Source organism: Pongo abelii, chromosome 2 (assembly GCF_028885655.2).
Source record: "Pongo abelii isolate AG06213 chromosome 2, NHGRI_mPonAbe1-v2.0_pri, whole genome shotgun sequence".
Classification (NCBI taxonomy): Eukaryota; Metazoa; Chordata; class Mammalia; order Primates; family Hominidae; genus Pongo; species Pongo abelii.
The window spans coordinates 85,362,483-85,386,473 of NC_085928.1; the positions used below are offsets into that span (position 1 = coordinate 85,362,483).

At 38.2% G+C, this 23,991-nt stretch overlaps 1 protein-coding gene across 5 annotated transcripts in view; it reads left to right on the forward strand.

Moving 5' to 3' along the window:
• Positions 1–23,991, forward strand: part of TAFA4 (TAFA chemokine like family member 4) — a 218,967-nt gene that overhangs the window by 44,565 nt on the left and 150,411 nt on the right. For 4 of the 5 annotated variants that reach the window (XM_024244957.3, XM_054551899.2, XM_054551897.2 and 1 more), the window contains exons 2-3: positions 2,587–2,722; positions 7,022–7,137. In XM_024244957.3, coding sequence (XP_024100725.2) covers positions 2,709–2,722; positions 7,022–7,137 — 130 coding nt within the window. In that variant the 5' untranslated portion in view covers positions 2,587–2,708. Of the gene's footprint in view, positions 1–2,586; positions 2,723–7,021; positions 7,138–23,991 lie in introns of those variants that run through there. The other variant, XM_063722008.1, reaches the window with a different exon arrangement.

Below are 23,991 nucleotides of genomic sequence, written 5' to 3' on the forward strand. Positions count from 1 at the left end.
GTGATTGATACAGCTGGAATGGAGCCAGGTGCTGTTCAAGACAATGAGAAAATTACCCTGATGATATTTCAGAGATCTTTCAGGCAATCTAGCACCTTGAGGGCAAGATTTCAAGAGGGGTATCTGTGGGACCTCAGCATTGAATGCCCTATGCAGCCTTGGAATTCTCCCCAAATTCCAATGCAGCACCCCTCAAGCAGGCCCAGGTACAGCTAGTGCCAGAGCTTCAGAGGGCACAAGTGGTATGCCTTGATGGTGTCCTCATGGTGCTGATCCTGTGGAAGTTCAGAGTGCATGATGGGGCAATAGTCACCTCCACATAGATTCCAAAGGATGTATCAGACAGTCTGGGGTCCTGGCAGAAACTTGTTACAAGGGAGGACCCACCACAGAGAGCACGTACTAGGGGGCAGTCCTTAGGTGGAGCCATGGGAGCGAGGCTGCCTCAGAGACTCCCGAAATGTAGAGCTGCCGGTGTACAACTCCAGCCTGGGAGAGCCGCAGGCATAAGACTCCAACCCAAGAGAGCTGCTGAGTGGATCGGGTCCAGCAAAGCCACAGGGGCAGGGCTGCCCATGGCATTGGCTACCTAATTCCTGCTGTAGCATGTCCAGGATACAGGACATACAGAGCCAAAGGACATTATTCTCTAGCTTTAAGACTTGATGTTGTTTTACCTGTTGGGTTTTGGACATACTGGGAACCAGTTACTTCTTTTCTTTTCCTATTTCTCCCTTTTGGAATGGGAATGTCTGTTTTGAAGTAGATAAATTGTTTTGATTTTATAGGCTCACAGCTGGAGGACATTTGAGGTGGGATGAATCTTGAGTCTCATATCTGATTTAGGTGGAACTCTGGACATTGGGCTCTTGAATTGATGCTTTTGGGCTATTGAGATGGAATGAATATATTTTGTATGTGAGAAGAACATGAGTTTTGGGAGGCCAGTGGTGGAATGTTATGGCTTGAATGTCTCCTCCAAAACTCATGTTGAAATTTAATTGCCTTTGTGCTATTGGACTTCCTAGCCCCTAGAACTGTGAGAAATAAATTTCTTTGTAAATTACTCAATTTCTGTTCTGTTACAGCGGCAGAAAACAGACTAAGACATGACAAGAAAGAGTTAATTCTTTCAAGTTAGTGCCTCAGGTACACTCTGAGAAAATATGACTGAATGAGTTACTGCTCAGCCTAAAATTAAACTCCTGGCTTCTTGTCTGGCATATGAACTATTAGATCACATTACTTTCCACTGATGGATCTATTTTTTTAATGAATTGAGAAAAGAATACCCAGTGGTTCCTTTTGTGTGAAGAAAATAAGATAAATATTAGCCAGGAAAGGTCATTTTGGTTTCCAATATGTGGGGAGTTCATTATGATGGGTTCTGATAAATTATATTGTGTAGTTCTTTCTGATAGCAGAAGGTCACATCATGCCGTTGGGTGGACGTAAGGACAAACATACTTAATAAAGTTGGAGGATCTGGGAGATGAACATTTTTAAGTTGGTTTTTTCTGAGCAACTCGTGTTTATACAGTTATTTAAAGCCATTTCCCTCTTGTTGAACTAATTACTCAAGGCCCATACTCTCTTACATGCAGCCCCAAAGTGGTGAGTCTTCAAATTTATCACCAAAAGTGTTCTCTAATCAAACTTGTGGAATTATCTTTGGGTTATCTAAGAGAAAAATCTCAGTTGTGCTTGGTGGTGGATTCTTAATTGGTTCTACAGGATTCTAAAGTAATTAGACTGCATTTCAAAAATCATTTTTATGTTATATTTGCAACTTGAACATTTATTAACGCATAGCATAATTTTTCTCTGATCTCTACCACTGGGAGGGATGTATTTAACTTAGCATCATTACAAACGGTATAGTTTCATGTTCTAGTTTTTTCTTAAGATGTCTTTGCTAAAGCAAAGACCCTAAAGGGTCATCTGAGTCCTTTTGCAAATGTGTTCACTAAGTAGAAAAATCCTTTTAGGTTTATGCTTTGAGGGAGTGTCAACTACAACAGTATTCACAAGTGTTCTTTATATTTTGGTATGGTGGATTATATTGGAAACACTTTTTCTCTTGGTGTCCTATTAATATTTTTTCAAAAAGCAACCTTGTAGATTATCTAGCATCATCTTCAGGCTTATGTCACACAAATCTAAGAATTCAGATCTTCGTGCTGGCTTTTCCACTGCTCCATGGGCTTGGGCAAATTGCATGTCTTGGGAATGCATTATCTCCAACTTCCATTTTTCCTGATGGTCAATGAAATGTGAGAGTGAAATTTGTGCATTTCAAATGATTTGGGACCCTCTGTTAAATTTTGAATACCTTCCTGCTGCAGGAAGTTCTTTAAAACTATATTGTGTTAACTAATATGTGGCTAGTTAATGACTGTAGAATTCTGTATCTTTTCTTCCCTAATAGTAGGACACCTTACGACTATGGATATGTTTGGCTCTCTGCCACTTGCCTGAAACTGCAGGTGTCATGGTTAAAAACCATTATTTTGCTACTGGAAATTAGTTTCATTTTAACATTAAAATGCTAATTGATTCCTTTTTTTTTTGGCCTTTTTAACATAGGTCTTCTGAGCTACAATAATTTTTTGGAACGGCAGAAATGATTGGTTCTGGCAACAGATGGGAATTTGGAGTCACTCTGAAATATATCCTGGAATAATTGTGTTTGACTAGAACCAAATCTTATGAGGTCCCTAAGGTAAGATTATTTTAACATTCACCTGGACATGATGTCTTTACAAAGTATTGAGAATTTAGCAAAAGTGAGTATCCTGGAGTTGATGGTCCTTTTTAGAAGCCTGCTTTTACACTTTATGGGAATTTGGGGAAATGTTCATCTTTTCATTTTAGCTTTCATCTGTGAAATGAAAATTATTTCAGTTTGCAAAATAGTACTTTGGTTTATTCGGTAGGAGAAAAGATGAGGAAATACAAATCTATTGCTGAGTAGCTTTCTGGCCCCACCCCTACCACTCTGACCTGGCATTTCTCTGGGGGAATGGTTGTTGAGCTATTGTTAAGTGAATCCTTGTTTTAGGGACTGGGAACTTATTGCTACTCACCCAGCAACTTGTTACATAGAATTGTCCACGTAAGAAGAAGATAGATTAGGGATCATTGTCCAGGATTTGGAATGTGTGCCCTTGAGACTTTTGATTTAAGGCATTTGTTGTTGGAATCCAACCAGGAAAACAGAAACCATTCTGCTGGCTTTTTCACTGCTCCGTGAGCTTGGGTAAATTGCATGTCTTGGGAATGAATTATCTCCGACTTCCATTTTTGTCCAATGGGAAGTGAATTCAGGAGACTGGTTATACATGTGATGGGAGAGTCAGAGAAACTGAGCAGAAGATACACAGGAAGCCACTGCCATCCCCCAGCTGGGGACCATGGAAGCAGTTAGTCCGTGGGGAAGCAGTGCCTAGAAGAAGGAAACTAGAGTGGAAGCTAGAACCACAGTGGGCCCTTCTGGCAGGAACTGGCGCCATGGTGGAGAAATGGCCACCCCACAGATCCTGCCAAAGACAGAGAAGGCAGGGAGAAATGTCCTGGCCTATCCCTTTTCCTATTCTCCAGGCTCCAGCTGTTGCCTTTCCTTGACTGAACCCAGCTAGTAACCAGCTGACCTGGGAGCCTGGGAAATGCAGCCTAGAGGGCCCTACAGCCCTCAATACAGGGGAAGGGGGAAGAATGGATCTGAAGGCAAAACAGGCCCAGGCTGTCATATAATTCATATATTTAAAATAAACTTTTGTTTCTTTTTAATAAACTTTTGTTTATTTTCATTTTATAATATCACTTTCATTACTGAAGAACATCCCATCTCATGGCTGTGTCATAATTTGTTTAACCAGTGTCATACTGTTAAACATTTGGATCATCATTTTTTTTGTCTTTCCCTCCCTGCCTCCCTGCCTTCTTTTTTTGAGACAGGGTCTCACTCTTTGCTCAGGCTGGAGTGCAGTGGTATAATCATAGCTCACTCCTGCCTTGAATTCCTGGCCTCAATCATTCCTTCCACCTCAGTCTCCCAGTGTGCTGGGATTACAGGCATGAGCCACCATGCGTGGCCAGATCATTTTCAATAGTATAAACAATAAAAAAAGTCCCGTACATTGCTGGTTATTTCTTTAGGGTTAAATCCTATAAGTGATCTGCTGGATTGTAAACGTTTGACACACATGATCAAATTATCGATCAATTTATGGTTTCATTGAGTTAAACCCTTTCTCTTTGTATTAGAGATATTTCGTTCAGTTATTGCCAACAGTGGGACATTATTTTAAATATTTTAATTGCTTTCCTTTGAGTGTGGGTGGCATTGTGGTTTTGATGAGTTTCACATCTTTGATTAAATTACACCTGTAAGGCATAGAGGAAGGGATTTCACAGGTGTTTTTAAGGTTCTACATACACTGAATTTAGTTACTCAAAAGAGAGACTATCCTGGGTGGGGCTGACCTAATCAGATAAGCCCTAAAAGGGGACTGAGCCTTTCCTGGAGGAAGAGATTCAAACCATGAAGGAGCACGTGCAGGGGCCATGTGGCAAAGACATGAAGGGCTTGAGAGCAGTTCCTGGTCGATAGCAAGAATACGGGGAATACAGAGAGTCCCAAGAAAATGGCTTTTGCCAACAACCTGAGAGCACTTGGAAGTGATCCTTCCCCAGTTGAGCCTCCAGTTGAGGACACACCCAGCTGACACCTTGATTTTAGCCTGTGAGTTTCTGAGCAGAAGACCCAGCCAGAACATGCCAGACTCCTGACTTACAGAAACTATGAGATAATATATTGGTGTTGTTTCAAACTGCTCCTGTCCAAGCACTAACTAGGCCCGACCCTGCTTAGCTTCTGAGATCAGGTGGGTTGAGGGTAGTATGGCTATAGATTGTTGTTTTAAACTTCTAAGTTTGGTAATTTGCTTCAGACATTGCTAACATTCTAAACTTACACAGAAACATGGAGCCTTTCTGCTTTGAAGGGTCTTTAGTTTCTCAAAGCATGCCTTCCATCTCCACCTCAGTGTACACACATGAAGGGGACAGAAACTCTAGAAACAGCTTGAAAGTTGGCAAAGAAAATAATATGTGGATCTTACCTGAGTTCTAGATGCTATTATCAATCACATAATTTGGGGGAAGTCCAAAGGCTCAAATTCCGGTATTTGATGATTTTTTTTTGTTAATGGACACTCCGTCTCACACATAATGTTTTAAAATTCCAGTTATTACCCCAGTATCAGCTATTGATCTATTTGTTACAAAGGCTTATTCCTCTTACCCAAGGATCAGAAGTTCAAATTGCCACATGTAAATGAGTTGGGCTGGTTGGGCCCAAGGTGCTGAGTATTGGGAGGGACTGTGGAGACCCTTCTAGGGGCAGCTGCGACCACGCCAGCCTGTTACTCCCATGTGGAAATGTGAGCCCAGGGAGGCCAGGAATAATTTTTCAAGAGAATCTGGATTCTGATGTGCAATCTGGACATTTTATGTGTTGGCAACCAATTCAATTTATTTTTTTTAAAAAGCACAGATCAAACAAAACACATTTGCAGCCTGGATCAGATACCCTGGCTTCCAATTTGTCATAATTAGTGGCCCCAAAAGGGACAATTTCAAGGCATCACATAAATGAAAGATGAATTTTCTATTGCTGCATTGCAAATTACCCAACATAGCCGTTTAAAACCATTTTGAAAAAGTTTAAAAGGGCAAAAAGAAGCCAATGCTTTTTGTTACCTTTAACACCAAGTTCTTCAAAGATGATTGGCCTGGCTGCTTAAAAAGCAGACCAAATCTCAAATCAATAAGCAATACACCCTTTAACAAGATCTATTTGACTGAATGTGAGAGGTTGCGGAGAGAGAAGGTTGGCAGCAGAACATGTGTGTGCCTCGGAGTATGGTATGGGCATGCAGTTCCCCTGAGGCTTTGATGTGTTTTCCTGGAGTAGGGAACTGGGACTTTCGTAGAGGCATTGCTAGGTTGCTGGGAGCTGGAGATGCTTCCTTAGAGGACTTCCTTAGGAGTCTCGCCTATAGTGTGATTCAGGCATAGAAGCCAAACTCAGGTACCATGTTTTTATTGTTGGCTCATAAGTGTGTATACATTTGCATATATTAAATGGGAGTTTCTTTGATCCATTGTGGTAATAATAGATGCCATGAGGCATGTGTGAAGAAGAACCTAATATCACCGGAATTTCAGATGCCAAATGCAGTGACTTTTGTTTCAAAAGTTAATATAAAAAAAGCAAACAAAAAGAGTTAATCAAGTTCTATCTACTTAATTCCCTTCTGATGTTATAAAACGGCAGAAAATTAGGCAGCTGGGAATAATGTTTTTGGTATCTTCCTTTTTTTAATCTTTTGTTTTAGAATAGACCATGCAACCATAATGTGAACTGAATTGTCTTTGAGCAACTGTTGTGATACTGTCCATCATATGAAGTTAAATTTATTTTATATTCACCTGTATTTGCCCATAATCCTCACCAAAGGAGGAGTTGAGATTGGTTTAATCAACTGTGAACCTAGTCTTCCAGACCAAAAAGCCTTAGTGTACAGTCAGAGAAACCAGGAGAAAGTTCTTGGACCACATGTGCAAAATCTCCATGGATTCTTTCAGATCCAGAAACCATATATATTTTATTTGGATCTGTCTCTAAGTGTGTTGCTTTTACATCTCATGGTATAAAATAGAATAAAATCCCCATGCTCTATTAGGGTAACTCAAGCAACAACTTGCAGATTCATAAATAAGCTTCTCACTGATGCATAGTGCTAACTTGGAAAACTCTTAATTATCAAAGTTTTTATTGAAAATTTAGTTAATGCTCAGTGCAAATAAGGTTTGATTGGTCTTCTGTTTTCTTGGGAGAAAGGAATTCCAGCTCCAGGGATCTGCCCCTGCTTTCTCCCGCCTTCCTAGGATGGTGCTTGCGAGGGAGTCTGGCCTTCCTCAGCCCTCACTGACTCCAGCCCTGCTTTTCCTCCAGGATGAGAGTCTGTGCTAAGTCAGTGTTGCTGTCGCACTGGCTCTTTCTAGCCTACGTGTTAATGGTGTGCTGTAAGCTGATGTCCGCCTCAAGCCAGCACCTCCGGGGACATGCAGGTAAGCCTTTTAAGCTCATTATGCACTGCTGAGATAATAAAACCCCTCCAAACGTCAGAGTCCAGATTTTAGACACAGATAACTGATGTGAGCTTCTGATGGTGTGTAAATAACTAGAGGAAGCATGAAATATGGCAGAGTAACACAGTTAAATGGTTTAGTGCTTTGAGAGTCCTTTAAAAATATTTTTCAGGCTTTTAAAAACTTTTGTTTTCTTGGGCACACTTATTTTTATAGCAGTTTTTCTGAAGGAATCCCAGAAAACCAGCAGCAATTTGTGGGGTTGGCGTGTGTGTGTGTGTGTGCATACATGTCAGTCCATCTGCCCATCCATCCATCATCTACTCTTGCAACTTCCTTAGAAGTAGAACATCTTTATGATAAACTTAAACTAACACTTACAGGGCTTTAGTGAAGGGAATAGTCAGATAATTTAAGATCTTTTTGAGAGATATGGAGAAAATATGCTATATGATTTTTTAAAAAAATAAAAGAGAGAAAGCTGTGGTAACTTTCATAAGGGACTTAAAATGGGTGTTGTCTAAAGATTTAGAGGCAGTCATTCGGATAACTTCTAGTGAAACTCATATCTCTGCATTGCTGATTTTTAAAGGTGAGATCAAAACCATCAGCTACCGATCAGTTTGTGTGTTCTTTTTGTGTGTGTGTTTCTGTCTTTTCTTTCTTACATCAACATTTAAAGTGACACAGTGGAAACTCCCCAGTAAATTGTGTTTTCCTGAATAATTCATATGTGTCAATGGACTTGTTGTCAATTAATTTACTCTCTCAGCTTTGGTAATCTGAGGCATGGCAGTGCCAGAAATGTTTTGACTTCTTTGGGAAAGGGTGATGCCTGAACCCTAAATCACATATGGGTCAGAATTATAAATTCTGTCTCCAAAGGTCTTGTGTATGGAAAGTTCATGAGATATTCTTGCCACCAAATATATAATATGTCATACTTTCCACTTTGTTATTCTGATATTTTAAGGTTAGTCATAATTTAAGGCTCAAGATAATTTTTAAAATCTCACACAACTAAATTTTCCCTCCTCAAGTGACAGTTCCAAGAAGATGAGAAAAATAATGATTGAAGTTTCAGCAAATCAGCATAAAATCAATACCATTTGGCTGCTGTGAAGTGCCCACAGCTAGTTGGTTATTGTGCTGTGCCTATTTTTATGAGTTTGTTCACAAGGATAGTGTTTGAGGTCCTCAATCTTATCTTTTTTCTTGAGTGGAGTTTAAGAGTCAGATTAGTTGACAGGTGAACCATTTCAGTGGGATTACCACCCACTCCCATTCATACTATAAATTTTCTCTAATGATCTTCAGGGAATGAAAGTCCATGATCCTTGCAATATCTATGTGGCATTTTTGTCCCAATTTAGTGCTCAGCTGATGGAGAACTCAGGATCACCAGAATTAATTGGGGCAGTGCACCGAGATCCTGAGAAACTCTGGTCAGATTTTCACTCTACTGTGGGTATATTATAGGAAGTCTGACAGCGGGAGGAAGTTGCAGAGTGTTACCTGCAGATGGCTGTGTCTGAGTGTCCAGAGAGGCTCCTGGCACTGTCCCATGGGCTTCATGGTTAGTGCTGGCCAATTAAAGAAATGGTGGCACTAGGAAACCGTAGTTAGAAGTTGGATGCTTTTTATGGCTTGGATTAGAAGAGTGGATGTTGATTGCTGTGTGTAAACAAGGAGGTATTTTACAACCCTATCTCCACCTACCTGGCTAAGAGACACAGAAGAAACAAGGTGGGAATCTCCCCCCAGTTTTGGGAGATGGGTGTTATGGTAGGTGTGTATCAAAGATTTAATTTTAGTTTAAGCATTAAAAAAACCAAAATAAAAACCCACCTAATTTTCACAGGTTGGGTGGTGAGACTCTTTCTTGAAGACAAATGGCATTAATACATTTCCACAGAATCCAGAAGTAGTATTTTTAAGCAACTAAAAACCACAAAAGACTGCTTTTGTTGTTTTTAAAGTCTATTTTCCATCATAATTGAGCAGGAGATCACATACACATATAGGACTATGTAGCTTCAAGCTGTAGAAAAGGTGAAGGGGCCAATTGGCAGGTTCGTTTCTTTTAAAAGGACGCCAGGGCTAACTCTTGTTATTTCTTCAACTAGCAATTTGTCCTTTTGTTCTTTTTTTTTTTTTTTGGCTGTAAGCAGTGCATCATTTCCCCACAAGAGGGCAGCAGATATGTTTTCTGCAGTGGAAAGATGCCATCTGGAAGGAAGTTTCTGAAACTCGACTCCTGTGGAATTAAAGATTTAGGGATCTTCCTAGAAATTTCATCTGGTGTAGACACGAGTGGTTGGGACAGAAAGCACCTTACAACTTTAAGATTTATTCCTGGGAATACTAGGAGACTTCAAAAATTCAGATTTTTGTCCTTTAAAGATGGAACCATAGCTAGTTTTCTGACGGAGCTGAGAGAGTTGAGAACTTGGGTGCTATTGATTTATACGTTCACTTTAATAGTTCCATTTCCCTAGAGAACTTTGAATATAACCTGGACTGCACTATTTAAATTCCACAAAATGCTGTGGTGCTTATTTAATATAATGTGTTGGCATAAAGTCCCTGGAAAAACAGGGACACACCTGGAAATGAGGCAGGGGAGGAAATCAAATGTTGAGGGGGTCTAAAGTCAAACCTAATTCTGGTTCTGGTACATCCTGGCTGTGTGGCCTTATCCAGGCCACTTAACCTCTCTGAACGTGTTTTATCATCTGTAAAAATGGAATGATATCCATGCCTATTTTATTTGGAGTTATTGGGATAACTAAATAAGGAAAAGTAGGTGAAGGGATTAGCACATAGTAAACATTCCATAAATAGCAGCTATTTTCACATTTGGAGGCATCTAGAATGAGTGTGGAAAGGTTCGCATTCCAGGAACGGCTGAAGACTGTGAGCATGGGTAGGTAGATGTGGTCAGAGCCTTCAGGGTTTGAAGATTTCTCATGTATAAGAGAAAAAGGCTTGTTTTTTCATTGTTCTAGTAAGCTGACCGTGGCAAAGGAAGTCGCTTTATGAAGACTCAGGTTTCAGCTCAACCTTAAGGAGAGAAAGGCTTCAACAAGCTGGGGAACAGAGTGACCCAGAAGGGTGTTGAGAGCCCTTTTATTTGCTGGCCTTGACCTAAATCTGCCGTAGAGAGGATGTCTCACTGATTGGGAAGTAGTTAGATGTCAAGAATTGTGAAGGGTCTGAGCTTTTACCCTCCTCGCAAGCTAGTAGGTTAGCTGGTCATAGTTTTGTGGATGCTGGGCAGAAGGCATGAGATGCTCGGGTCAGAGACAAAAGATTTAATTTTATTTTAATTTATCATATAATTTTTTGAGATGGAGTCTCCCTCTGTCTCTTATGCTGGAGTACAGTGGCACAGTCTCGGCTCACTGCAACCTCTGCCTCCCAGGTTCAAGTGATTCTCCTGCCTCAGCCTCCTGAGTAGCTGGGATTAGAGGCGCCTGCCACAGCGCCCAGCCAATTTTTGTATTTTTAGTAGAGATGGGCTTTCACCATGTCATCCAGGCTGGTCTCAAACTCCTGACCTCAAGTGATCCACCCACCTCGGCCTCCCAAAGTGCTGGGATTATAGGCCTGAGCCACTGCGCCCGGCCCGAGACAAAAGATTTTATTACTCATGGCACAGGAAGCAGCATGAGCTTCAGTTTTGCTTCAGTTCTTCTTTCATTCTTGGGCAAGTTATGAAACCTCTTCGGGACTCAGCCTCTTTCTATGTAAAATGAGAATAATAAAAATAATAACAAATAAACCTCACGGTTATAATAAGGAATCAATTAATACCTGGGAAATGCTGAGAACTGTGTTTGCTTAGTGAGTGCTCAAATGCTAGTTATCTTTATTTAGACCTGTCTTCTTCTTTTGAATGTTATCTGTTTTGTAGAGGTTCTGTACTGTTCAAATTTATGGAAATTTAGGTTTTCTGGTTTTTTTTTTCTGTTATAAATGATTATGCAAAATATGCATGTTGTGATTGTGTGTTTTGGTGGTTTATGTTATTTTTAACTTAGGGTAAATTTTTTGAAGAGCAGTTGTTGCATCCAAGTTTGAGCCCATGTTTTCTGTCCCCTATGATGGCTGAAATTTATAGGAACCCTGCAAATACTCTTGACTGGATGGACTGTTTTAGTTCTAATTTTCTACAATAAACCTGGTAATTTCAAAAATACTAATTGAGTGGGGCATGTAACATCTACTACAGGAGTCTCTCTGAGGCTTACATTTGAGATAACATTTGTGAAAATGATAAAATTGTATGTACAGGCGGCTATTTGTACTTTGCCGGCAGAAATGAATTGTACTTAACACAGATGAGTTTGAAAAATGATTTGCCTGCATTGCCTAAGTTCTGACACTAGGGGGTAGGCAAGGCTTATCGTAGCTAAATAGAGCCACATGCAATTTTGCATGTTATAAAGCCGCGCTGAAAAAAGTAAAAGGCAACAGAGGAAATTAATTTTACTAACACATTTTATTTAACCCAATATATTCAAAATATTATCATTTTAACATGTGACCCTAGCCACATTTCAAGTGCTCAATAGCCACATGTGGTTAGAGCCTACTATAAGTACCATGAACTAATAATGAGTTAGGTCTTAATGTTGCTTTTTTAAAGATTGGAATTATGGGTTATTTTAATTTTCATGGGTCAGTCATAGAGCACATTGTTTTATCTCTCTTTATTTCACTTAATTTCTTTTATGTTTTATTTAGTTATTTAGTTCTCTCTTTTTTTTTTGTTTTTTAAACAAATGACTACTAAATTTAGAAAAAGTACCAGGTAAGTGGGATTTGTAACCTCAAGTAATAAAGAATGGGGAAGAGTTCTGCTTCCTGATGAATAGGTTATGCTATTATTCTCTGCAAGAGCATATTTTTAGGGAGAGGAAAGTGGCAAAAGTAATTTGACAGTGTGTGTGTGTTTATGCATGTGATATCAACTATTAAGTCTTAAAGTTACCCACTAGCAAACTTATTTTGATCAATAATGAGCACTTACCCACTGGGGTAAGTGAAACCTGATGATACCGTTTTATTATGGTTTCTCCTGTACTTTTCTCTGTCTTCCTTCTTCCTGTCCCACTTCCAGTGAATGGTTATTTCAGTAAATCTATGGATGTATTGCCATGTAGGCAACTCTGCAACAACATACTCTATTTTATGAGCAAGAAAAAGAAAAGACTGTGGAATGGTTTAAAGGGCCTATGTTTTGGTAGCAATGGAAAAAGGCATCCATGAGATAGTGGTTACTTTATTCTCTCCCTGGGGAGTTTTTTCACTAAAAACACAGAGGGCCCAGTGCGGCTAGATTCTATCTGAACCTTACAAAGTAGAATGCAGGCACCTGTATTATTTAACAACCGTACTATTGATTACTCAGACCTGCAGCCAAAGATGAGAACCAATGATTCAGAAGTTAAAAAAAAAAAACAACCCAAAAACTGGAAGTTTGACTCTAGCTCCTATCAAGGTACAGTTTGATCTGAGTGGTGTTAAGTCTCCATTTCAGTCTTGCTATGACACGGTTAGGCTGAGGAGAGGTGTCACCCTGTCAAGGTGACCTCCATTTCCACCTCTTGGGAAGGACTGTGAAAATACTTACTCGTTTTGTGCCAGCTCAGCTTTTTGAATGCTAAAAGCTTCCATCGTGAGGGATTCCACTAGCCTCCCTTGTACCCCATATTATATTTCTTCAGTGCCATTTTGATGGGCTCAGCTTTTAATAAGAAGGGAAAGGAACACATTATATGAGGTGTTAATATTCGGCTTCTTCTCACCTCCTCAGCTGCAAGTTCAAGTCCCAGTGCCGCTGCAAGTTCAAGTCCCAGTGCCACTGGCAAGTTCAGCTTTGCGAAATGTCTGACAAATGAGCATGCTTTACATCCTTTGTGTGTGTATGTGTGTGTGGAAAGAAAGGGTTGTATTACTGACGGGAGTAAAGAATTTCAGTTCCTCAAATGAGCTTGTGAGCCATCCTACTTGGCAGAGCAGGCTTTTTCACCCTTCCTTCTTTGAGTCTTTAAGGCAGAACAGGTAACTGTCTTTGAAGAGTTCCTTGGGTAGTTTCGGAAAAGATTCTGCTTACCCTTGAGAAGAAACTTCCCTTTTTCTTCTTTCAAGCCACGGCCTTAGACTCATCTAAACAAAGCCTACAATTTGGGGTTTAAAAAGCTACAGGTCAATACCTCATCTGTATGCCAGTGCTATACGAGGAAATTGGAATCATTTGTTCCATATAAGGAAAATAAAATCCTTGGTAAAAAGAAACAGCAGGGGTAGAGATGGGGCAGGAAGAAAAATGACATTTTGTGTTTTCCTAGGTGTTGCTTGGATGCTTTAAATATTTTGGTCCATATGGTAGTCTCAGAATAGAACACTGGAAATAATATTTTTGAAGGGACATTTAAAAACCCATTACAAAGGATTGATTGTAAGAAGACTGTGTTTGCAAGAGTTAAAAACAATTTGACTACTAAGGCCGAGTACCATCAATGCTTATATTTTAGGGTGTGTCTGAAATCAGATAAGAACTGTAACTAAGTCTGACAGGGTTAGAAGGGCCTGAGGTTGTTGGGTGTCTCCAACTGGGCTCTGTTTTTTTATTACCTGTTGGGGATTGGGTAATGGGATCCTAGAAGCAGAGAGGGAACAATAGAGAAATTTGTTTCAGGAAAAATATAATATAGGCATGAAATGAAATAACTGAATAGCAACAGTGTTGTTAGCAGCAGGCAATTTTTCAGTAGCTCATCACCGGCATTGCACAGCTACCTGGGAAAGCGTTGGGAATAAATACCAGCCATCCAAGGGTGTGGGAGATTTAAGCAATCTGAATTTGGTTGTGCACAAAGGAGTCAAGAGGTGTGTCTTCTTCCCCAAAGTCAAACAGTTACAGATTTTGGAAAAGTCTCCTTTGCTCTGGAAAGTCTTATTTGTTGTTTAGAAAGCATTTGCAAGAGATAGCGGAAGGCTTGTCTTTCAAGCGGAGCTTTCAAAGCCTGGTTGGATTTGAGCTAGAGAAATGAACATGTGAACACGTTGCTGTTTTCTGCCCTCCCTGCAAGTGTCCTGTGGTCATTTTACAGGCTTTTCAAGTAAGTGTTGCCCCGTGGAGGACAGTGATTTCTAACTATGCATAGTCTATATGTTTGAGCTGTTGCCGGCTAAACATATCCAATAGGAAATAATGCCCACATTGAAAGGGAGAGAGCAGCTATTAATATGTATTACTTGTCTAGTTAGTGTGCTTTGAGGATACCATCTAGAAATTGGAAACATTCACAGAATGGCTAGGTCAGCATTTTTCTGGCCCGGGGGGGGGTGTGTGTGTGTATGTATATCTGTGTGTGTCTGTCTGTTGTGTGTGTGTCTGTGTCTGTTTCTGTTTGTCTTCTCCTGGAAAACAAGTATGACATTGTTTGATCTCTCCAGGTGAGAGCAAGGTTGTTAGCCTCTCCTACCTTATGTTGTACTGATCTGGAATTTGTTTTCTAATGAGCCTGATTCATGCCTCATAGGTGTGTGACACATCAGAACCTGGATTGTTTCTATAAGTCACTGAGACCTGAATTTGAACCCTACTAATTTTAGAATTTGTAATTGAATGTGTGATGAAAGATCAGACTTGAGATGATACGGCTGATATTTACCCATGCTGTCTATGAAAAGGGATTTGCTAAGCAAATAAATGGTGTAAATATATTTACCAAGGAGCTGTTCATGTTATCTTAAAAAATTGTCAAGTGCTTTGGGAAGCATTTATTTAACATGAAGTCAAAATGCTTGTGCCTTCTCTCTGCAAAGTCCTACCTATGTGACCCTGGGCAAAGTTATGTAATCTCTCTGAGCCTCAGTTTCTTCTTCCTGGAAGTATTACAACATCCCCTACCTAGAAGTATTTTTGTGACATGAAGTGAGACAATTTATCTAAAGGGCTTGGTATTATGTCTGGAATTTAATGCATTTTCTTATTTATTATTGCTACATAATAGTTGTGCATATCTTTGGGGTACATGTGATATTTTGATACATATATACAATGTGTAATGATCAAACCAGGACAGTTGCAACATCGATCACCCTAAATGTTCACTGTTTCTTTATGTTGGGAATATTGTGATTCCTCTTCTCTAGCTATTTTGAACTAAAACTAAATTATTGTTAACTGTAGTTGCTGTACCATACTATTGAACACTACATCATATTTCTTCTAACTGTATTTTTTAACTATTAACCTCTGTTCATCTCTCCCTCCTCCCAACCCTTCCTAGCCCCTGGTAACCACCAATCAACTTTCTACCAGTATGAAATCTACTTTTGTAAGCTCTCATATATGAATGAGAGCATGCAGTATTTATTCTGTGCCTGGCTTATTTCAGTTAACATAAGGACCTCCAGTTACATCCATATTGCTGCAAATGACAGGATTTTATTCTTTTTTATGACTGAATAATATTCCATTGTATATATGTACCACATTTGCTTTATCCATTCATCCAGTGATGGACACTTACGTTGTTCCCATATCTTGGCTGCTGTAAATAGTGCTGCAATAAACATGGGAGTATAGTTATCTCCTTGATATTCTGGTTTCCTTTCTTTTGGATAGATATCCAGCAGTGGGATTGCTGGATCATTTGGTCCTTTTATTTTTAGTTTTTGAAGGACCACTATACTGTTTTCTATAGTGGCTGTACTAATCTACATTCCCCCAATGATGTATGAGTGTTCTCCTTTCTCCACGTTCTTGCCAGCATCCGTTATTTTTTGTCTTTTTGATAAAAACCGTTTTGACTGGGGTGAGATGATATCTCATTGTGGTTTTGACTTGCATTTCCCTGTTGATTAGTGATGTTGAGCATTTTTTCATATACCTGTTGGTCATTTGTATGTCTTCTTTTGAGAAATGTTTATTCAACTCTTTTGCCCGTTTTAAAACTGGATTGGTTTTTTTTTTTGCTGTTGAGTTGTTTGAGTTCCTTATATATGCTGCTTATTAATTGATTGTTGGATGGATAGTTTGCAAATATTTTTGGCCTTTTCATAGGTTATCTTTTCACTTTGCTGATTGCTTCCTTTGCAATGCGGAAAATTTTGGCTTTTGTGACCTGTGCTTTTGAAGTCTTACTAAAAAAATCTTTGCCCAGACCAATATCTTGAAGCATTTCCCCAGTTTTTGCTTCTAATAGTTTCATAGTTTCAGGTGTTAGATTTAAGTCTTTACTCCATTTTGATTTGATTTTTGTATATAGTGAGAGATGGGGTCTAGCTTTGTTCTTCTGCATATGGTTTTTCAGTTTTCCCAGCACCATTTTTTGAAGAGACTGTCCTTTCCCCAATATAGGTTCTTGGTGTCTTTGTCAAAAGTGAGTTGGTATTGTAAATAGCACTGCAATAAACATTCGTGTGCATGTGTCTTTATAGTAGAATGATTTATAATCATTTGGGTATATACTCAGTAATGGGATTGCTGGGTCAAATGGTATTTCTGGTTCTAGATCCTTGAGGAATTGCCACACTGTCTTCCACAACAGTTGAACTAATTTACACTCCCACCAACAGTGTAAAAGCGTTCCTATTTCTCCACATCCTCGCCAGCATCTGTTGTTTCCTGACTTTTTAATGATCGCCATTCTAACTGGCGTGAGATTTTGGAACCAACCCAAATACCCATCAGTGATAGACTGGATAAAGAAAATGTGGCATGTATACACCATGGAATACTATGCAGCCATAAAAAAGCATGAGTTCATGTCCTTTGCAGGGACATGGATGAAGCTGGAAACCATCATTCTCAGCAAACTAACACAGGAACAGAAAACCAAACACCGCATGTTCTCACTCATAAGTGGGAGTTGAACAATGAGAACACATTGATACAGGAAGGGAAACATCACACATCAGGGCCTGTCGGGTGGGGAACAAAGGGAGGGAGAGTATTAGGACAAATACCTAATGGATGCAGGGCTTGAAACCTAGATGATTGGCTGATAGATGCAGCAAACCACCATGGCACATGTATACCTATGTAACAAACCTGCACATTCTGCACATGTATCCCAGAACTTAAAAGTAAATTAAAAATAAAAAAAAAATGAGTTGGCTGTAAATGTGTGGATTTATTTCTGGGTTCTGTATTCTGTTCCACTGCTCTATGTGTCTGTTTTTATGCTAGTACCATGCTGTTTTAATTACTATGGCTTTATAGTATATTTTGAAGTCAAGTAGTGTGATGCCTCCAGCTTTGTTCTCTTTGTCCAATTCGGATTGTTTTGTTTATTTTGGGTCTTTTATGGTTCCACATGAATTTTAGCATTGTTTTTTCAATTTTTGTGAAGAATGTTATTGGTTTTTGATAGAGATTGCATTGAATCTATAGACCACTTTGGGTAGTATTGTCATTTTAACAATATTAATTTTTCTAACCCATGAGTATAGGCATGTTTCTTTTTTTGTGTGTCTTCATTGACTTTCATCAATGTTTAATAGTTTTCTTTGTAGAGATTTTTTGCATCTCTGGTTTAACTTATTTCTAGGTATTTTATATTCTTTGTGTCTATTGTAAATGGTATTGGTGCCTTGATTACTTTTTCAGATTCTTTGCATATAAATGCTATGGATTTTTGTAGGTTAATTTTGTATCCTGCAAATTTACTGAATTCACTTATCAGTTCTAAGTGTTTTTTGTTGGAATCTCTAGGCTTTTCTAAATGTAATGTCATGTCATCTATGAATAAGAATGATTTGTCTTCTTCCTTTCCAATTTGGATGCCCTTTATTTCTTTCTCTTGTCTAATTGCTGTGGCTAGAACTTCAAATGTTATGTTGAAAAAAAGTGGTAAATTTGTGATTCCTTGTCTTATTCCAGATCTTAGGGAAATGTCTTTCAATTTTCCCCCAAGCAGTATGTTAGCTGTGGGTTTGTTACGTATGGCCATTTTTGTTTTGAGGTATGTTCCTTCTGTACCCAATTTGTTGAGAGTTTTTATCATAAAAGAATGTTGAATTGTGTTGAATGCTTTTAAAACATCTGTTGAAATGATCGTATGGTTTTGTCCTTGATTCTGTTAATCTGATGTATCATGTTTATTGATTTGCATATGTTGAACCATCTTTGCCTCTCTGGGATGACATTGATTATTTGATCATGGTGAATGATCTTTTTATTGTGTCATTGAATTTGTTTTCTAGTGTTTTGTTGAGGACGTTTACATCTGTGTTCATCAGGGATACTTGCTTGTAGTTTTCTTTTCATTGTGTCCTTATCTGGTTTTGGTGTAAGGGCAATACTGGCCTTGTAGAGTGAATTTGCACATATTACCTCTTTTTCATGTTTTTGAATAGTTTGAGTATAATTGGTGTTATAAGTAGTTCTTTAAATATTTGGTGGAATTCAGCAGTGAAGCCATCATGTCCTGGGCTTTTCTTTGATGGGAGATGCTTTATGACTGCCTTAATTTCATTATTTGTTATTGATCTGTTTGAGTTTTCTATTTCTTCCTGGTTTAATCTTGGTAGGTTGTATGTGTCCAGGAATTTACTCATTTCTTTTAGCTTTTCCAATTTGTTGGCATATAGCTGGTGATCCTTTGAATTTCTGTGGTATCAGTTGTTATGTCTTCTTTTTTTTTCTTTCTGATTATATTTATTTGGGTTTTCCCTCTTTTTATTCTTAGTCTAGTTAAAGGTTTTTCAATTTTTTTATCTTTTCAAAAAAACAACTTTTTGTTAATCTTTTGTATTGTTTAAAGTTTCAGTTTCATTATTTCTGCTCTGGTATTACTTCCTTCCTTCTACTAATTTTGGATTTAGTTGGTTCTCTTCTAGTTTCCTGAGATGTATCATTGTTTATTTGAAATTGTTCTACTTTTTTGAAGTAGGCATTTATTGCTATAATCTTCACTTGTAATGCTGCTTTTTCTGTATCCCATAGATTTTGGGATGTTTGTTTACATTTTCATTCCTTTCATGAATTTTTAAATTTTCTTCTTAATTGCTTCATTTTCCCATTGATCATTTAAGAACATGTTGTTTAATTTCCATGTGCTTATATAGTTTCCAAAGCTCTTATTACTGATTTCTACTTTTATTCCAATGTGGTCAGAAAAAAATACTTGATATCATTTTTAGTTTTTTGAATTTGTTGGGACTTGTTTTGTCACCCAACATGTGACCTGTCCTGGAGAATGTTCCATATGCTGATGAGAAGAAGGTGTATTTTGCAGCAGCTGGATGAAATGTTCTGTAAATGTCAGGTCCATTTTGTCTAGAGTGTAGTTTAACTCTGATGTTTCTTTGTTGATTTTTCTGTCTGGATGATCTGTACATTACTGAGAGGGGGGTGTTGAAGTCCTCTACTATTACTGTATTAGTCTCTCTCTCTTTAGATCTGTTAATGTTTGCTTTATGTGTTTGGGTTCCATGGTGTTGGGTGCATATATATTTACAGTTGTTATATCCTCTTGCTGAATTCACCCCTTTATCATTATATAGTGAACTTCTTTGTCTCTTTTACAGCCTTTGACTTGAAGCCTATATCTGGTATAAGGTTAGCTACTCCTGCTCTTTTCTCATTTCCACTTGCATGGAATAGCTTTCCTTCCTTTCACTTTCAGTCTATGTGTGTCTTTATAGGTGAAGTGAATTTCTTGTAGGCAGCATATAGTTGGTTTGTGTTTTTAAAAAATCTACTCAGCCACTCTATGTCTTTTAATTGGAGAATTTAGTCAATTTACATTCAAGGTTGTTATTGGATATGTAAGTACTTACCACTGTCATATCGTTATTTTCTGGTTGTTTTGTAACTCCTCTCCTTCTTCCTTTGTTACTATCTTCTTCCTCTGTGGCTATATGATTTTTTTCTCTGGTAGTATGTTTTAATTTGTTTCTTTTCATTGTTATGGTATCTATTATAGGTTTTTGCCTCGCAGGGGTTACCATGAGGCTTACAGAAAACATCTTATAGATATAACAAGTTATTTTAAATAAACGATAAGTGATTACAAAGAAAAGAAACCAACAAATGAAAAACAAAAACCCTGCACTTTAACTTCATCCCTTCCACATTTTGACTTTTTGTTGTCTCAATTTACATCTTTTAATATTGCCTATCCCTAATAAGTTGCTGTTGTCATTGTTATTTTTGATAGATTTGTCTTTTAATTTTCATATTAGTGATGTGAGTGGGTTACACACTATAGTTACAGTATTAGGATATTTTGAATTTATCTGTGTACTTACTTTAGCAGTTAGTTTTTTACCTTCAAATTTTTTTTTGCACATTACTGTTATTTTCTTTGAGATTGAAGAACTCCATTTAACATTTTTTGTAAGACAAGTCTAGTGGTGCCGAATTCCCCCAGCTCTTGTTTGTCTGGGAAAGACTTTATCTGTCCTTCATGTTTGAAAGAAAGCTTTTCTGGGTGAAGTATTCTTGGCTTATGGTTTTTTTCTTTAGCAGTTTGAATATGTTGTCCCATCTTTCCTGGCCTGTGTGGTTTCCATTGAGAAGTCTGTTGCCAGACAATTCAGAGCTCCTCAATATGTTATTAGCTGTTTCCTCATGCTGCTTTTAGGATCCTCTCTTTTTCCTTGACCTTTGAAAGTTTGATTATTATATGCTTTTTTGGTAGTCTTATTTGGGTTGGTTATATTTGGTGATCTCTGACATCCTTGTACCTGGATATTTATATCTTGCTCTAGGTTTGGAAAATTTCCTGTTATTATCTCTCTGAATAAGGTTTCTACTACCCCTTGCTCTTTCTCAATTCCCTCTTAGACACCAGTGATTTCTTAGATTTGTTCTTTTGAGGTAATTCCTCATATTCTGTAGGTGTCCTTTGTTCCTTTTCATTCTTTTTTTATTTTTTCTATTCTGACTGTATATTTTCAAATAGCCTGCCTTTGAGCTCACAGACTTTTTTCTGGTTTTATTCATTCTGCTTTTGAGAACTTCTGATGCATTTTGTAGTCCAACACATGTATTTCTCAGTTCCAGGATTTGTTTTGTTGTTGTTGTTGTTGTTGATCTGATACATTTCTGAGTTTTTTTTGTGAGTTTGCAGAGCTTTTTTTTTTTTTTTTTTTAGAACTGCTATTTTGAATCCTTGATCTGAGAGCTCACACATCACCATCTCATTAGGTTTCATCCCTGGCTGCTTGTTTTGTCTGCTTAGGGAGTTCATGATTCCTTGTTTGCTGTTGTTTCTTGTGAATATATGTCTATTGCTTTGTATGGAAGAGTTAATTATTTATTTCCATCTTTGCTCCCTGGCTTGTTTTGGTCTTTCTGGGGTATGTTTTCTTAGAGGTTCTTTGCAGTTGCCTGTTGAGTTCCCTTAATCTTAGATTGCTGCTTCCTTTTTGGCACTAGATGGTGCCTTAAGCCCAGATTTGCCTCTACTCTCACTAAGGTTCAGAGCTCTGCCAGTCTTGAAATGGGAGTGTGGGTTCCAATGGGGATATCCTGCCGAGTGAGAAGTATAGCTAGGGGGTTCATGCCCAGAAGAACTGTGGAATGTACCTTCTACAGTGTGGTGCTGCTGAACAGTCACTCTAGTTTGGCATCTTTTTTGGCTAAGATAAAGAGCTGAGTTTTGTGAGCTGAGGTTGCTAGGGAGGTTGCTAGTCTTACACTCTCTATTTGTTTCTAGCACCCTCAGGGGATTTTCTCCCTACAGGCACTTGCTGTGTTTCCTGTGGGTTGAAATAGGAATGGTTTCCCTGCACAAGAACCCAAGATGGTTTGGAAGCTGGCTGTCCACCTCAGTCTCACTTTTTTCCAGTGTAGAAATCATAAATCTAGGTGAATTTTTTTGCACATGGTGCTTGGCAGATTTGAGGGAGGTGCAATGCAGATAGAAAAGTCCATTTCTCTTACTGTCTGTCTGGAGTTTTTCACCTCTCTGTGGTTTCAGGGAACATCTCAGCCTCAAATTTGAGCTGTAGCTAGTGTGGTATGTGCCTATAGTTCCAGCTACTTTGGAAGCTGAGGCAGGAGGATCACTTGAGGACCAGAGTTTGAAGCAGCAGCACACTATGATTATGTCTATGTATAGCCACTGCATTCCAGACTGAGTGTATTCATCCATTTTCATACTGCTATGAAGAAATACCCAAGACAGGGTAATTTATAAAGAAAAAGAGGTTTAAAGGACTCACAGTTCCACATGACTGGGGAGGCCTCACAATCATGGCAGAAGGCAAAGGAGGAGAAAAGGCATGTTTTACATGGTGGCAGGCAAAAGAGATGTGCTGGGAAACTGCCCTTTATAAAACGATCAGATCTCGTGAGACTTACTCACTATTGTGAAGAGAGTACAGGGAAAAACCTGGCCCCATGATTCAGTTACCTTCCATCAGGTCCCTCCCACGACACATGGGGATTATGGGAACTACAGTTCAAGATGAGATTTGGGTTGGGGACAAAGCCAAACCATATCACTGGGCAACATAGAGAAAGCCAGTGTTTAAAGAAAAATAAAAAAAAAATAAATTGTGGGATATTACTGGTGATAATCTGAGTGCTGAATGTTTGTTTTTGGTTTCTTGTGGATAGAGTGAAGCCAGATTGCTTCTGCCATTGTCAATGCACATATTTTATTTTTGTTTTTTAACAGCTCTATTAAGGTATAACTGACGTACAATAAACTGCACAAATTTGAAAGTGTACAATTTGTTAAATTTTAACCTATTTACACCCATGAAACCATCTTAATAATAAAAGTAATGAATAAACCCTTCACCCCAAAAGTTTCCTTATACTCTGTTGTAATCAGCTCCTCTTTCCTTTCCACCATCCCTAGGTAACCACAGATTTTTTTTTTTTTTTTTTTTTTTTGGGTCACTGTAGATGAGTTTGCATTTTCTAGAATTTTGTTTGTGGGATAATTTTCTCTTTCATCTGGTTTCTTTCTGCCTAATTGTTCTATGATTCTTCCATGTTGCTGCATGTATATGGGTTCTTTTTTTAACTAAAACATTTTAAGTTGACACACAAGCTCATTTCTTTTTATTGCTGAGTAGTATTCCATTATATACCACACATCGTTTATCCATTCACTTGTTGATAGACTCTTGGAGTTTTTCTAACTTTGGGTATTACAAATAAAGCTGCGTGAACATTTTGTACAACTGTTATACAGACATATGGTTTCATTTTTCTTTGGTAACTACCTTGGGAGAAGAATGGCTGGGTTCATATGGTAGGTGTATGTTTGATTTTTAAGAAACTGTTAAACATTTTAAAGTGGTGTACCAATGCGTGCTCACCAGCAGTGAATGAGAGTTTCAGTTCCTTCATATTCTTACCAGCACTAAGTATTGTCTGTATCTTTAATTTTAGCCATTTTTAATAGGTGTGTGGTGCTATCATATTGCAGATTTAATTTGCATCAACCTAATGGCTAATAATGTTGCACATCTTTTCATTTGCTTGTCACCTGTCTATCTTCTTTGGTGAAGTGTGTTCAAATTATTTGGCCACTTTTTAAAGTCACATTGTTTGTTTGCTCAGTATTGAGTTTTGAGAGATCTTTATATATTCTTGATATAATTCCTTTATCAAATAACCAAATTGGAAATATTTTCTCCCGGTATGTGGCTTATCTTTTCACTCTCTTAACAATGTTTTTTGAGGAGCAGAAGTTTTTGTTTTGATAAAGTCCAATATACTAGTTTGTTCTTTTATGTATTTTACTTTTGGTGTCTTAGAAATATTTGTCCCAATCAAAGATCACACAGGTTGTTTTCTGTTTTCTTTGAGACAGTTTTTAGTTTTTGGCTTTATATATAGGACTG